This window comes from Strix aluco, chromosome 4 (assembly GCF_031877795.1).
Source record: "Strix aluco isolate bStrAlu1 chromosome 4, bStrAlu1.hap1, whole genome shotgun sequence".
Classification (NCBI taxonomy): domain Eukaryota; kingdom Metazoa; phylum Chordata; class Aves; order Strigiformes; family Strigidae; genus Strix; species Strix aluco.
In genome coordinates, this window is record NC_133934.1 from 3435344 (window position 1) to 3451383 (window position 16040).

General features: G+C 57.0%; 2 protein-coding genes across 3 annotated transcripts in view; one reads left to right on the forward strand and one right to left on the reverse strand.

Annotated features, from left to right (window-relative positions):
* Positions 1-5562, reverse strand: part of PTPRA (protein tyrosine phosphatase receptor type A) — a 134763-nt gene extending 129201 nt beyond the window's left edge. For both annotated transcript variants that reach the window (XM_074821803.1, XM_074821804.1), the window contains exon 1: positions 5273-5562. The gene's annotated coding sequence lies outside the window, so the exon portion shown is untranslated. The remainder of the gene's footprint in view (positions 1-5272) is intronic.
* Positions 5563-5962: 400 nt separating this feature from the next.
* MAVS (mitochondrial antiviral signaling protein) lies at positions 5963-15260 on the forward strand. Its single transcript, XM_074821812.1, has 7 exons — positions 5963-5987; positions 6864-6993; positions 7116-7290; positions 8521-8738; positions 9155-9719; positions 10997-11151; positions 11676-15260. Exons 2-7 carry the CDS (start codon positions 6877-6879, stop codon positions 12360-12362), a joined length of 1917 nt encoding a protein of 638 aa, XP_074677913.1. The 5' UTR covers positions 5963-5987; positions 6864-6876; the 3' UTR covers positions 12363-15260.
* The last annotated feature ends 780 nt before the right edge of the window (positions 15261-16040 follow it).

The window sequence follows — 16040 nt, forward strand, 5'->3', positions numbered from 1 at the left end:
GGGAGACATCCCACCTTCAGCAGTTAAACCAGAAACGTCTGCAGGTCTCCGCAGCCCCGGAGCAAGGTCACTGCCAACCGGGTGGAGACCAAAGTGAGCTAAACCCTTGGGTTTTAGATCATCAGAGCAATTGTAACTCGGAAAGGTTATTTCGAAACACCAGGCGTGATACGGGGAGGCAGTCATCCCAAGGGGGGGCTGGCTCAACCACAGAGCAATCCAGCGCTGATTGATTCACTGCTCATACCTGAATCAAGGTTTCCTGTCACCTATTACTTAACTCAGATACACAAAACCTACAAGCCTGAACACGCCAAACTCTTGTTTTTAAGACTGGTAGGCTGCCGCAGCACTGCAGCACCTCTGCGATCAGCTTCTAACACGCTTTTATTGATCTAGCATGGAGCGTCAAACAGTATTTTGGACCTTAAAGTTACAAATAAGGGTCTTAAACCTCCCCGTCTAACCCCGCAGGCAGGGAGCATCCATCAGCCAAGGTTTTTAACAGTCAGGTATCCAGACACTGGGAAGCCCGTCTCACTTGCAGCGTATCTCCTGCCAGCTGGGATTTCCAGGCCAGACATCCCCCATTTTCACCGCCTCCAGGGCTCAGCCTGAAGAGACATTCACGCAGCGCTCTGGAAAACGAGGACACGGCGTCGGTGCTCTCCACCCCCGCCAGCAGAAATGATGAACCTACCAGCGTCGAGGAGGGCGGCTGCGAGACGGGCAGGGGAGGTCCTGCCTGCAGTACCAATTCATCTCGTGCTTCCCAGGTAAACGCTGGGGAAGCCAAGAAGGATGGCTGCACCTCCCCTTCTTCAAACAGGCAGGGATTTGGGGGAGGGAAGGAATTTGGCTGGCTTCCCTTCACTATGTAAAGGAAGGGAGAACAGGGATGTCTTCCCGGAAGGACCAGAAAATAGCCACAGCTCGAGTTAGACTGTGGGGCAGGATGTGGAAGTCCTTGTTACGGTAATAAAAAGGTCTCAAGTACTTGGCTGGGGCGCCAGGAATACACCAACACGCCAGACTGGCTCAGAAGCAGCTTTTCACATCAGCGCGGTGGGAACATTTTTGTTTATTTGTTCCTCAGTGTTAGCCAAGAAGGAAGGAGGTGGTGGTCCATTCCCCCTCACCACAGATGTCCTCAGCGCCCTGCAAAAGCAGAAGGCTTAAAATTGGTGACACCTACATCTGCTGCCTCCTACCAAGCTGGGACATTTGGTCACACATACAGGTTTTAATTTTGGTTTAGAGGAGGGATGGCACGGCATGACCTGACTCATGCAGGAGAGGCAGAGATTATGCTCTTGTCTGCTCTTCTGAAGTCAGAGAATTCTTGCTGTCCATCCCAGGTCCAAATTAGTACTAATTATTCCACGCAAAATGGAGTTGCTTCAACAGGAAGGAATTAGGACAACAAATTATTCTGGAATAAAGAGGAGTCACTGCCTAAGCAAGCGATCTGTTTGCATATGGAATAAAAGGGACGCTCTCCCACATGTTTTGGGGAAAAAACAGTACCCACTCCATTGAAAAAAAAAATTTCTAACCTCCACGCCTCTTACAGTAGCCACTATGATTTCCCACATGACCAACATGCCAAAACCCAACCCACACTCAGTTGTTTTGACTTCCACCATCAAAACTGCAGCCACCATCAACGCTGTGGTACCATGTGTGTAACCACAGCAAAAATCGGGTTTGACAGCCACGGCTGATGCTTTCGGTTAGGCAAGTTTTGACTCAGAGAGGGAGGGAGGGGGATGCAGGCACGCACCCCCCTGCAGTCTAAAGCTGGGTTTCCCACAACGGAGAAACAACCCTCAAATTTAGTCAAAACCCCAGTTGTCCCACCAGAGTCACATCGAGACCTCCACGTCCGCTTCCCAACCTCAGACCAGCTCAACCTCGACCTGCAGGACACACGTGGCCCCACTGACTGCAGTTGTACAGCACGTGGATGGATTTAGTCCTGCAGGATTATTTGTGTCCCCCACCATCGCCTCCTCCCCACACAAACACAGCAGCACCTGTCCCGAAGGGGTGGCCCCTGCCTTGCTGTACTATAAAACACTTCACGCTGCAAAAAAACCCCACGGGTCAACATGGGGCAGATGTGGAAAGCGACACTGTCATCACGAGGGTTTCCAGAGCCACACTGGAGACACAGATGAAATTCAGGGTCTCCTGAAGATGTTAGCCAGAGGAGAGGATGAATGAGCCAGCTCCGGACTTGTGGCTGGGTGGATGAATGTGACAGGGACGGCGTCCGTTGAGCCCAAGATGCATTTCCCCCGAGCCTTGGCTACACACAGAAGTTTCAAGCACTGCCAGGTACTGCAGCTTACAGTAGAGCCACGTGAATTGTATCAGAGAAAAAGGGCTTCCAGCGTTTTTTGTGAGTTTAATGAATAGACAGCACTCGTGATGGAAGCCACTCTACCCACTTACAAAAGCTGGTGACATCAGGAAGAACAGGATCAGGCCAGCCTCTAGCGATAGCCAGGACCAGCTGCTCCTGAGGAAGATGCAAGAAATCATTCTGGACAGTTCGGGAATCACTTGCTTATCGGTAAATCTCTTCCTAAGCCCTTCAGATAGTGATTAAGCACAATGGTTCATACCCCATATATTAAATATTAATCCTTCCTAATGTGACTGCCGATGTTCTGGTTATCCGATTCGGATAACCGCACACCCCCACCAGCCCATTCCTTTTCCACCCCAAACCACGTAAACACAACGTACAAAAAACCCAGCAGTATTTTGTGATCCAGCTAGAAGAGAGCTGGCGATATTCTCCTCGGCCTCCAAGCCCGGAAGCAAACCAGCCAGATCTCACCAAAAGCAGGAGGGAAAGAGTTAAGAGCAGGGAGATGAATCAGCCCACTGCTATAAACACGGACATTTCCTACCTCTTTGCTCTAGTGTTTCTTCCTGTCCGCAGGCTTAGGAGATGCTTATGGACCTGGTCACATTCAAATGATTTTCACCGCGACAGGAAAGCCCGGGGATTTGTTTTATTTCAAGAGGAAAACGCGATTTGTGAATGAGACCAGAAAGCGGCCGCGAGGGCTGACCTCCTTCTCGTATAACACTCAGAATAAAGTACCAGCCAGCAGCTTGTGCCTCTCCTGCCCTACTCCTGACCCTCTGGAAGTGTATGGGCGCTCTGTTCTACCTGAAATAACCCACCCCACGCTGCCCAGCGTTTCGAGGCATTGCGCAGACCACGACCACGCAACCCGTGGCTCGACGCTGCCTTACCCAAAGCAGTGAGGGCAGACCCAGCGTGGGCTGAGGATGGCAGAGGGTCACCCAACCTGTGCCCTTCCCGCCGGCTCGGGATCCGCCACCCTGCTGCAAACACCGAGGGTGGGGGGAGAAGAACATGTAGGTTGTCAGCGGGAGGAGACGGGGAGAGAAGGAATTCAAACTACTCTTTCACGAGGATGTTGATGTTGGACTTGGACCAATATCATGGATTCGCACAAAGCGTCAGTTATTTGAGAGTGACATTTCAGAAAAAGCAGAGCTATGTATCCTATTAGCTTGAAAACAATACAGCCGCACCAACGCCAGGACAGCAGTGCCCCTGGAAACGGGAAACATCTATTTTCAGCACCTCCCAGTATCCCCCCACTGCTTTAACAAACTGTTTTTATAAAGATCAGGCAAAAGCCCTGGAGCTTCCCACAGACACCCCCCCAAGAAGCTCTCCCACAGGGATGGAGAGGAACACGTGGAGGGGGAATGTGGCAGCGCCCATTTTCTGTCCAGCACAGACACCAAGTCTCTCTCTCGCAGCACCCCCAGGTCCCAGCGAAGCTGTGGTCCACGGCCCCCCCAAAACATCCCGGCTCTTCACCTTGGCCACATTGGGGGAGCTGGCAGCGCCCCGACCATCCCTGGGGTCCCGTTCCTCATCCCAGAGCCCCACATTGAGATGGTTTCCCAGCCTCACCGTTGGAATAACGGCATGAGTTGCATCTGATTCTTGTCGGAGAGAGACATAAATCCTCCCCGCAAACCTAGCGGCTCCCTGCATCAGCTGCAGCCACCCTGAGCACCTCCCTCCCTCCCACCGGCTGCCGCAGCAACAGGAATGAAGATAAAGAAAGATGAAAAACTCCTGTTGTGGCTGCAGTTTTATTTGCCTGCACCCCTTCCTTTTCTGGAAGTCCTTGGACAGGAGAGGAAAAAATCCCTAAATATTTGCAAAGCATCCTGCATGCTCGCAGCAAGCTCCCCCCAGCCACCGACAGGCAGGGAAGGGATGATGAAGTTTTTTAGCGTAATACACTGCAGAGAGCGTCCTGCGAACAAGCAAAGTAAATTCCTGAGGCTCTCGACAAGGACCCTGCCGCTCCTTGCGAAACTTCCCAGCTGGAACCTCACAGCTGAAAAGCCAGAAAACATCGTTCTTCCCTCCTCCAACAAACAGGGGCTGGGATTCCTTTCACGACAGTATTTGGATTTTAATGTCAGTCCATATTTAGCAAAAGGAAAAAAAGCCTCCCTTCCTTCCTGTCACATTTTCCACCCTTGATGACATCCAAGATCAGAAATAAGCGCTGGCTGAGGAGGGAGGATGCATCTACCCGAGCGTGGGAGAGCCCGGAGCGTGGCAGCCCGTTGGGGATGCATGGAGACACCGGTGACGAGGGGACACAACCTTGGGGTCCCCTCCGAGGCTCCGCTTCGGAGCATCTCCCCGAGGGACGGCGCAGGGCGGGAGCCACACCACGATCCTGCAAGGCTGGTGTACCCCTCACAAAAAACTCCCTCGTGTCCCCGCTGAGCAGGCCGTGGGTGAGGCCGAGCACGGTTGTTTGCCCACGGAGGGGCCGGTGTCCTGCGTGTCGGTGTCCCCGGCGATCCTGCGGCTGGGCGAGGCGAGCGTGGGGTCCACGCACGATGTGTCCCGTCTGTTGGGTGTCGGAGGTCCCCGGGTGGGAGCTCAGAGCCCCCGGGTGCGAGGAGGGAGGGAGGAGGCCGCTGCAGACCCATGTGTGGAAGTTCGCGTGTGCGATCCACGATTCGCTTTTTATTATTATTCTTATTAGAAAAACATAATAAAACTGGCGGCGGGAGAGTAGGGGAGGGCGGGGAGCCAGGCAAGAGCGCACGGCAGCCCGAGCCGGGCCCCACGCAGAGGCCGCGGACACGCGTGGGTGCCGCCCGGAGAGGCCCCGCCTGGCGCCCCCCGCGTCGCCATAACAACCCCGGGCCCGGTTCCCCCCCTGCGGGTCGGTCGGTCACTCACCTGCGGCGCGGCGGGCGGCGCCGGGCCGGTCCCGCTCCTTCTCCCTCGCTGGCTCTCGCCGCCGCCCAAGGGCTCCAGTACGACGCCGCGGCGGCCGGCCGCGACCATGGACGCCGCGCCGGGGGAGGGCGCGGGGGTCGGGGCGGGGGGGAAGGGGGGTGGGGGGGAAAAGAAGGGGAGGGGAAAGGGGGGAGGGGGAAAGGCCCCGCCGCCCCTCAGCGCCCCGCCGCCGGGCTGCCGGCCCTCAGCGGCGCCCCCGCAGCCGCCCGCCCGCTCCTGCCGCCGCCGCCATGGTGCGGCTCCATGCAGGGCGCGCTCCGCTGACAGGGCCGGGGCGGGGCGAGGGGCGGGGCGCTGCGGGCGCGGAGGGATCCCTCCGCCAGGTGCCCGTCGGTCGTTCCCGTTACGGTGCTGCCACCTGCCGGCGCGGGGAGAGACGGCTCCCTCCGCCCGTTTCCCCCCGTCCCGCCGCCGCGGGGTGACGGCCGCGAGCAAGCCCCGCCGACCCAGGCCCGCCCCGCCGTCCGGATCCGGCCCCCGGAGGAGCGGAGGGGGAGGGGGCGGTGGAGAGGGCGGGCACTTCCCCATCGACACACGGCCCCTCACAGCGCCTGTCTATCACCGCGACGGGCGTGCGCGGCGGCCAATCAACAGCGGCGAGGCGCGGGGTGGGCGGGCGCAGAGCGGTCCCGGGAGCGCGCGGCGGCGGGCGCAGGTAGGGCGTTGTGCTGTGGCGGGACGGGTCGTGCCCGGGGCTGGGCCCATCCCCGGGCTCGCCCAGCACCGAGCCCCGAGCCCTGTGGGGGGTTTAGTCTGTTGGCAACACACAGAGTCTCCCCGGGAGCGGGCTAGGCCGTGCTGCGGGGCAGGGGGCCCGGCCGGGCGAGCAGGCCTGCCCCTCCCGGGCCGCCGTGCCCCCGGGAGAAGGGGATTTTATTTTCCCTCCGCCGTCCTTGTCTGTCGGCGAGAAGCCGCGTCGCCCAGGGCCGAAAGCAGGACCCAGCCTTGGTCCCCCTTCGCCTGGCGTGACCCCGCGCTTCGCCGTGTCATGGAACCTGCACGAAAACCCTGCAGATGGGGTCAGCCCCGCAAAAAGAAACCAAAACCATAAAAAAATCAATAAATGCGGCTGGGCAATTGCAGGGGGGAATTGGGTTTGTGAAAGCAGAGTCGAGAGCTGAACGTTAACCTGGGTTGTTTCACGTGGTTTCCACCCTGGATTTCCCCCTGCGCCAATTGCTGCCACGGCGAGGCCGAGAGCCTGTGCCGGAGGGCCAGGCTCCTATAGAAGAGCCAAGCTCCTGTAGAAAAGCCAAGCTCCTACAGAAAAGCCCAAGCTTCTATAGCCAAGCTCCTGTAGAAAAGCTCAAGCTCTTATAGAAGAGCCAAGCTCCTAAAGAAAAGCCAAGCTCCTATAGAAAAGTCCAAGCTCCTATAGAAAAGCTCCTAAAGAAAAGCCAAGCTTCTGCAGAAAAGTCCAAGCTCCTTTAGAAGAGCCAAGCTCCTACAGAAAAGCCCAAGCTCCTATAGAAAAGCCGAGCATCACCAGCAGCCCTCCATTAACATTAAGTCCATCTCTCTCTCTCGGCAGGTGCTGAGCCAGGATGGGTTTGACCGAAGAGAAAGTGTACGAATACATTATGAAAAACCTACAGAATTTCAAGAACATCCGTGTGTCATCGCTGGCTGATTCCCTGACCTGCCTGACCGACGCCGACAGAGTAATTCCCTGCTTTCCCAACTCCTACCAGGCTCCTTCCCCAATATATACAGCTCAGGCAACATACAGCTGCCTTACCTCTAAGCCAGACCCTATCTTAGATGCCCTGTGTGTTTTATTTAGGATGAACTTCACACCCGGGAGGAAACACGGGGGAGCCAGGCAACTGCCTATAGGTTTTACCAGCACCTGAAGTGCCGGCAGGGCTGGGTACCGGATCTGATCAACGCGCTGCGCCAGAACAATGCCGGGCACCTGGCCGATGAGCTGCAGCACGTATATGACACCTGGCAAGCCCGTATGTAGCCTCCTCGTCCCCGGGTGGTGCTGCCCTGAGGGTCCAGTGGTGACTGGGGACCCAAACAATGTCTCTTGATGACTGCTGCTCTCCCTGTCCCGGCTTTGAGGGGCCTGGGGGTGTCTGACTGTCCCCAGGGATGTCCCTCACCCTGGTGATGTGCCTGGGGGTGGGCAGGGTCCTTGTTTGAAGGTACTTGGGTTGGCCCTGGGCTGGGTTTCACAGCTGGAGGGGAGATGGAAAGATCCTTCTCTGGAGGGGTGGGGTGCTGTGCAGAGGGGCCTGGACAGGCTGGAGAGGTGGGACATGCAAACTTCATGGAGTTCAACAAGGCCAAGGGCAAGGTCCTGCCCATGGGTCAGGGCAATCCCAAGCACAAATCCAGGCTGAGCGAGGAGTGGATGGAGAGCAGCCCCGAGGAGAAGGACTTGGGGATGTTGGTGGATGGAAAACTGACTGTGAGCCAGCAACGTGCGCTCACAGCCCAGAAAGCCAACCGTGTGCTGGGCTGCACCCAGAGCAGTGTGGGCAGCAGGGCGAGGGGGGGATTCTCCCCCTCTGCTCTGCTCTCGTCAGACCCCCCTGCAGTGCTGGGTCCAGCTCTGGGGGCACCAACAGCAGAAGGACACGGACCTGCTCGAGGGGGGCCAGAGGAGGCCACGAAGATGCTCGGGGGGGCTGGAGCACCTCCCCTGTGAGGACAGGCTGAGAGAGTTGGGGGGGTTCAGCTGGAGAAGAGAAGGCTCCGGGGAGACCTTAGAGCGGCCTCCCAGGACTGAAAGGGGCTACAGGAAAGGGGGGAGGGACTCTTGATCAGGGGGGTAGGGATAGGATGAGGGGGAACAGTTTTAAACTGAAAGAGGGGAGATTTAGATGAGATGTAAGGAAGAAATTGTTCCCTGTGAGGGTGGTGAGGCCCTGGCCCAGGTTGCCCAGAGAAGCTGTGGCTGCCCCCTCCCTGGAAGGGTTCAAGGCCAGGTTGGACGGGGCTTTGGGCAACCTGGGCTAGTGGAAGGTGTCCCTGCCTGTGGCAAGGGGTGGGACTGGGTGATCTTTAAGGTCTCTTCTCAACCTAAACCATTCTATGTTTCTATGAAGGGGTGCTGGGGGCTTGGCCAATGTGTGGAGAGAACAGGGGCACACAAGGGGCTGCCTCAGCCCCACACTCATCCTCTGCCTCCTCACCTTTCCCCCAATGTCCCCACTCACAAACCGCTTTGTCTCCTCCAGGTCCCCAGGCTCCCACTTCCTTCCCTCCTGCAGCCAGCGATGCCCGTCCCACCCTCTCCTCCGTCGGTGCCCCGACGCCGTCCCCGGGGCCGAACCCCGCTCCGTTGGCTGAGCAGCCGCACCGAGACCTGCCCGCCGGTGGCCGGCCGCCTCTTGTGCCCGGTCCTGCCACTGCCAGCAGCACGGACCTGGACGCCAGGGCCCCGGTGCAGGAATCGGTGAGCGGGGCACACGTCAAATGGGGACACAAAGATCCCTGTTGGGGTGGTGGGGTGTGGGGAGCCTGTACTCGGGCCAGGCTCCTTCAGGGACACCCTAAGCAGCTTCTTGATGCTGATCTCTGCTGCGTGCTTGCTGCATCTGGTAACTTATAGCCTACATATGGCCCTGTAACTGCACACCTCTCCTGCTTCCCCTCCGTGGATGGGAGTGCAAGGTCCACTCTGTTAGTCCAGGCTCCCCCCACAGCCCCCGACCCCGTGCAGACCTCCAGCGGGCTGTGTGGTGGGTGCCGAGGTGAGACCCCCTCATCGCCAGGCTCGCGTGGGTCACTGGGTCAGGATTTGGGGCACCCCAGTGGTCCCAGACCCCCTCATACTGTCACAGTGCTTTAACACAACTCATTTCCTTCCAGCTCCCCAAAAACCTGCAGCAAGAGAGTCCCCAGCCACTTCCTCCTGGGAGCACGGTCCGTGACGGAGAGGGGCACCTCTTGCACCCTGTCGAGGCTACGCAGGTGGCAGCGGGGACCCCCGAGGTGGCCAGCGTGTCTGTGCCATCATCTGTCCCCCCCGAGCGGGGCCGGGACTGGCTGAGCCGCCAGCAGCACCCGGTGTGTGTAGACAATGGGTGTTTCGGGAACGCCAACCACCTGCACCGCGGCACACCGGGCTTGGGTCTGCACAGATCTCTGCCACAGAGGGATGCAGGCCTTTCTCGCAGCTCCGAGCAGCTCAGGAACGAGCCCCAAGAGGACTCCTACATCTCCACCGAGTCGTCCCCAAGGCTGGAGGAGGCCGCTCACAGAGGGGAGCCACAGCCCCCAGACTCACTGCCAAAAACCCAGGATGTGCCCGGCTCTAAACTTAGTGAGCCCCCGGGCAGCTCCGTGGATGTGCGCAGCCCCCTCCTCATACAGCAGCAGTTCGATGCGGAGCAGAAGCGGGTCAGGATGCTGCAAGAGGACGGAGAAGATGGAGGTGGGTTTCCTTCCTGGCAGTTCTGTGTAGCCACCATGTTGTTGGGGAGCAGGGTTGAAGGTGCTGTTGATGCCTGTGCTGCTTGATGGTGAGGATGGAGAGGGGCAGAGAAGGTGCAGGAGTGGGGTAGGGCCACGCCGGGGACAGTGGGGACTCTCCCAGCGAACGGTGGTAGCTGTGGCTGTCGGTACAGGACAGCCCAGGGTTGTGCTTGCTTTCGTGGCCCACGAGCACTCGTGGAGGTGTAGAGAACAGCTCTCTGTGCTGTCACCCACGTCCTGTCCCGTCTCCTGGGCCACAGTGACGCCCTCCAGGAAAGGAGCAACGTTGGGTTTTACACAAATCCAGCCTGGTTGCTTGTTTTCCCCTGGTTTTCCCTCCAGTTGTTGCAGTTGTTACTCGCTGTATCTTGTCACAACATCCTGACCAGGACTTGGCAGAGGCACTTGCTCCATTTCCAATGTAAAACACCTGGTTAAATATCTCTGCACCCCGATTTCAGCAACCTGGGGCCACCCTACTGTCAAAGAGAGGAACAGACTGGCCGTGCTGATTTGGCTGGTGCCACCTGTTTACCTACTGGGAGAGCTCAGGTGCCGTGGCAGGAGCAGGCAGCGGTGCTGGGCCCTCCCCCTGCCTGACCCCCTCAGCTCTGGGATTATCCTGTTGCACCATCCTTGAGGAAGAGCCAAAATCACAGAATCACAGAATCATCAAGGTTGGAAAAGACCTTGGAGATCATCCAGTCCAACCATTAACCCTCACACTGACCGTTCCCAACTCCACCAGATCCCTCAGCGTTGGCTCAACCCGACTCTTCAACCCCTCCAGGGATGGGGACTCCACCCCTGCCCTGGGCAGCCCATTCCAACGCCCAACAACCCCTTCTGCAAAGAAATCCTTCCTAAGAGCCAGTCTGACCCTGCCCTGGCGCAGCTTGAGGCCATTCCCTCTTGTCCTGCCGCTGGTTCCTTGGCTCAAGAGACTCATCCCCCCTCTCTGCACCCTCCTTTCAGGCAGTTGCAGAGGGCCGTGAGGTCTCCCCTCAGCCTCCTATTCTCCACACTAAACCCCCCCAGTTCCCTCAGCCGCTCCCCATCACACCTGTGCTCCAGACCCTGCACCAGCTCCGTTGCCCTTCTCTGGACACGCTCGAGTCATTCAATGGCCTTTTTGGAGTGAGGGGCCCAAAACTGAACCCACTCATCGAGGGGCGGCCTCAAATCACCTTTTAGGTCTCCTGATAAACACAATACATTTTGTTTTCTCCCCAACAGACACTCTGGTGGAAACAACCACCCCACTCACTCCCATTGTGCCCAGAGACCCCTCCCCATCCTGCGACACCTCCATGAAGTCTCCTGTACAAGAGCAAGACCTGCCCGTGGGGGACACGGCCAGCAGCACCCCTTCTGTGCTGAAGAAGGAGAAAGTAGGTGACCTTTCCTGTTACTGCTTGCATTTCGTTCGGGTCCTTGCAAACTCCACCTGGTTGGGAGATTTGATGCTGCAGTGTCAGATTTTGAACTGGGGGTGAGTTTATTCAGGGCGTTTTTCCCCACTGTGTTTGTGTCCCCGTCCAGACACTGTATTTTGGAGCGTGACAGAAGGGAGCCAAGGTTTGACAGGCTTTGACTCCTTATTTCCCCTCCTTGACTTGCCAGTCAGTCTCCTGGCTTCCAGTTGCCTGTTTCCGTCCCTCTCCTTGCTACTTGTCTCCCCATCCTTCCTTCCCATAACTCCCCCAAATCCCAAAGGCTCCCTGGATCCCCAACACCCCCCCTGCCCTGGTCACTCTCCCAGCCCTGGGAGTTACCCGTGGCCCAGCCTCGCTCTTAGTGGCTGGAGATGTGGTGGTTGAGCGCTGAAGTGGGCTTATCGCGTGACGTGGGTGTCCGAGACGAGGCCCAGTGGGTGCTCCCTGTGGCACCCAGCCCCTCTTGTTGTCTCCCAAAGGTGATCCCGGCCTCAGTGGATTCTCTCCCAGCTGCTGCAGGAAGCTTTGAAGGCAGGTCTGGGAGGTCAGCATGCCGGGTGAGCTCTGCCACGAGCATTTGGATGTCTTGCAGCAACATGGAGAGGGACGTGGAGCTCAGCAAGCCGGGCGTCCTCCTCTCCACGGACGGGGAGAGCCCAGAGGCAGCCTGCAGACACCCGAGCTCCCAGGGGCCTGGTGGCCCCCATTTTGAGCCATCTGATAGCCTCACCTTCAGCAGCGACCCGCTCATGGTGAGCACAGATAGCTCGAGCTCAGGAGAAACGCTCTCCAGAGTCTCCTCGGGATGCTCGGCTCCAGCAGCTCGCACAGACCCTGGGGAAGAGGAGGCAGCTGGAGCAAGCAGAGACCCCCGTCCACCTCCGAGCTGGGTCAGCACCTCCCTGGGCACCCATGAGGTCCACGTGGAGCATTACCCCAGCCCCCAGCTCGAGGCAGGCAACGACCTTCGAGATGGAGCCGGTGCCCTTGGAAATGCTCCGGTTTTTCACTCAAGCGGGGGCCGTGGCGCTGCGTCCGGCTCGTCTCAGGCCAAAGTCCCCCTGGGGGACAACAACAGACCGTCCCTGCCCTACATCATTCCAGCTGTGGGCATTGCTGTGATTTCAGCTGTGGCGTTCCTGGTGTACGCTCGACTGCAGAAATAGCCCTGGAGTGGATGGGATGTCACCACTGTCACTCAGCCTGGCTCATTCCTCTTCAGGGCAGGAATTCAGCCAACGCCTTTGAAGCCTGAAGAGCAGCGGTTGGCGGGGATGATAGGGGCGTTGTTAAATCTCTTTCTGGAAGGTTTTGCTGGAAGAGGCCTTGGTTGCGTGATGCTGTTGGGTTGGGGTCTGTTCCTCACCCCGCCATTTCCCAACCTGTCTGTAGCCTTTCTTTTGACACCCATAGAGAGGTCTGGCTCAGGGAGTGATCCCTTGAGTCAAAAAAGAAAGTCCTCACGGCGATTCTCCACGTCTTCCTTTGTTTGGTCCCAGGAGGCCCCAGGGAAACATGTCCTGGTGGTCCAAAGGGTGACCCCCTGGGTCCCTCCAGGCAGTGCAGCAAGGAGAGGTTTTGCAGCCAGCTTGTAAAAGTGGAGCTGATTTTGTTGGCTCTGCTCATCTCAGCTTGAAAACGTGCCCGAGGGTCCATGCAGCAGCCTTCACCGGGCGCCTCATGTTGAATTTGCCTTACTTGGTGGCTCTGGCTCTGCTGCTGGGACCTTTGCTTGTCTCTGCCTCTCCTTTTCCCCGTTGCTGGGTGCGCGGGCAGGACCCTGGTGCTTATTCATGACAAGAGACACCCCTGTGATGAGAAGGTCAGCCCACGAGCAAGCTCTTCCCCTCTCCCAGGAGCCGTCATCCTGCTTCGGTGCTTTGCTTCAGAGCATCCTCCCCTGCTCCCGAGGGTCAGGGGTGGGCTCTGGGGTCGCTTCATGACACCCTGGGGGTGAAGCTGAGGGTCAGGAATGAGCCGTGTCTAACCAGCTTTCTCATTTCATCCCACTCCTGCCAGGGAAAGTGGGATTATGCTTTAAGAGGAACATTTCACACAATGCCAGCGTTAAGTGGACTTGGTCCCATACAGGATTTTGGGTGTCTTTTGATGTTTAGGCTGTATTTTTAGAGCCTAGCTAGGAGGGTGGATGTACTTTTTGCCTTTCCTGATACCTGGTGCTATGGGACAGGAATATAGGAAATATTCCTGTCCAGGCTGGGACATAAGTAAGATCGACTCTGCATGTTTCAAGGCCATACCCAGTGCTTGAGATGTTCTGGCTTATCTTGAAGGTCCCATTTAAAATTGCAGTCTGTCATATCCCTGCTATCCCCAGGGATCAGCTTGGAGTGTGAAGGGATTGGGCTGCAAGATTTCTAAGATAAAATCCTCAAACCCAAATAAACATCCCCAGCTTCTCCCCGGCCCCGGGGCAGCTTTCGGGGGCAGAAGCAGCCTCGATTAGTTGCTGTTGGCACTGAGTTTCTAGCTCTAGGCAGAGTTTAGTGATGCGGTGCTGCCCGCTTCTGTGGCTGCAGCTGCATCTCTTCTCCCTCCCAAAAGCACAGGGAGCACAAACATAACAAAACTACTTTTTTGTAGTTAGAGGGTTGTTGTAACTAGAGGATTTTTTTTTTTTTTAAGCTCTAAAGACGCCAGCGCAGACTTTTGGGTGTTGCCACCCTCCCATGATTTGCGGGGTGGCGGGGGGGAGCAGGGGAGCTGCGGCAGGAGGCAGGACTGGGCAAAACATTTGGCAACCTGGTGGTGGATTCGCACAGCGGAAGGCTCGAACCACGTGCTGGCCCGGTTTGAATCCAGCTAGCCCGCAAGGATGCCGTCGGCTTTAAACTGTTGCAGTGGCCTGGTGCTGTTGGCTGGGCTGCGCTCCTAATCCAGGCTGTTGCTTCTTCCCTGCCTTACTGTGTCCAGTCGTTATTCCTCCTGGATTCCTGCCGTTCCCTAAATCGGAGCTTGCTGCTGGCAGGGGAGCAGGAGGGGGATGAGCCCCCTTGTGCCTGGCTGCAGGGTGCAGCCGGAGCTCGGCCTGCGGTGAGAAGGGCCTGTCAGCCCCGCGACGGGGCAAACAGCTTCTCCTCCCTCCTCACCCTTTGCCCAAAAAATGCAAGAAATGCCTCCCTTAAACGATAAGGACAATATATGCAATAGCAAGGTGTTGATTTTGATCTGACAGGGCTGCTCTCCAGGTGAACTTAGATGTTCATCGCTCGCTCAGCGCCCGGCACGTTATCCGTCAGAGGAAGGGACAGTGCTCTTAAACACACTTGACCTCCTCTGCTGGGAGAGGGGACATGGGGGCTGTTTTCCCCTTTTGAAGATAACCTGGTGACTCACCCAAAACCTCCCCGCAACAGCGAGAAGAACCCAGGATTCCCCACCAGCAGTCGCCCATAAGCTGTTTTTTTTCCTCAGCTTTTGCAGTTTTGTCAGTGAGGGCTTTGCAGAGAGACCTGTCACCTCCCCGTGAAAGCTGCAGTTTTTAGCACTAAGAATTGATCTTTATTCACAGTGGGTAAGGAAATCTCCCCAAATCCCTTCACCTTGTTAAAAGGCTCATGTTCACTACTGAATATTGCACCGAAATAAAGCAGAATACATATCATAAAGCAGAGTACGTGAGCCTGCATAACCACGCTGCAGATTCCATCCCAAAATTCATTCTTTCTGCGTGATTCGGGGAACACCCATGAGATCCCAAACCAGCAGCATCCATACCAAGGCCCTTTTCTCTAATGCTTTACTTGCCTGCAAAATTATTCACTTATTTTCCCACTTTTTAGCAACAGCTTGTATGCTTTGCCTTTGCACATGGAACCACTCTTGTGCAACAGCTGGTTTATCACCACTTCAGACTCAATCAAAGCGCACCTTCAGTTTTCTGCTGTGAAGTGCTGGTATTTTCACAGTTATAATGTAGCACTTTAAAAGCCTAATCAGCAGGTGAACCTGCAGGAGGGAAATGTGTCCCTGCCCATCTTTTAAAAAAAGAAAAAAAGCCTTTTACTAACTTTTAATAAAATCGTTTGCCACTTCACGCTCAACTTGTGAGGTTGCCGTGTGTGTTTGTAAGATGAGGGGGATGGATCTCGACTTTTGAAGCCTCTGTGGAGCAAGGAAAGTTTTGGCGTAGAAGTTGGCTGGAGAAATAAATCACCTGACTTACCTGCTCAGGGAGTGGAGACTGCAAAGAAGGATCCAAACAACCCTCTGCTTTTTTTGGGGTGGGATGCTGTAGTTCGTGCCCCTTGGTTTTCCCATTTAAGAAGACAGAGGCTTTTAGAGAAGGCTTTTTGTACAACTTTGGCCATCGACAAGTTCAAGCAGCTCCATTTGTGGGAGTTGGACTGTGCTGCTCTTGGGCCACAACAACCCCCAGCAGCGCCACAGGCTTGGGGAGGAGTGGCTGGAGAGCTGCCAGTCAGAGAGGGACCTGGGGGGGTTGATTGATAATGAGCCAGCAGTGTGCCCAGGTGGCCAAGAAGGCCAGTGGCATCCTGGCTTGTGTCAGCACTAGCGTGGCCAGCAGGGACAGGGAAGGGATCTTACCCCTGGGCTCGGCACTGATGAGGCCGCCCCTCGATGAGCGGGTTCAGTTTTGGGCCCCTCACTCCAAAAAGGCCATTGAATGACTCGAGCGTGTCCAGAGAAGGGCAACGGAGCTGGTGCAGGGTCTGGAGCACAGGTGTGATGGGGAGCGGCTGAGGGAACTGGGGGGGTTTAGTGTGGAGAAGAGGAGGCTGAGGGGAGACCTCATGGCCCTCTGCAACTGCCTGAAAGGAGGGTGCAGAGAGGGGGGATGAGTCTCTTGAGCCAAGGAACCA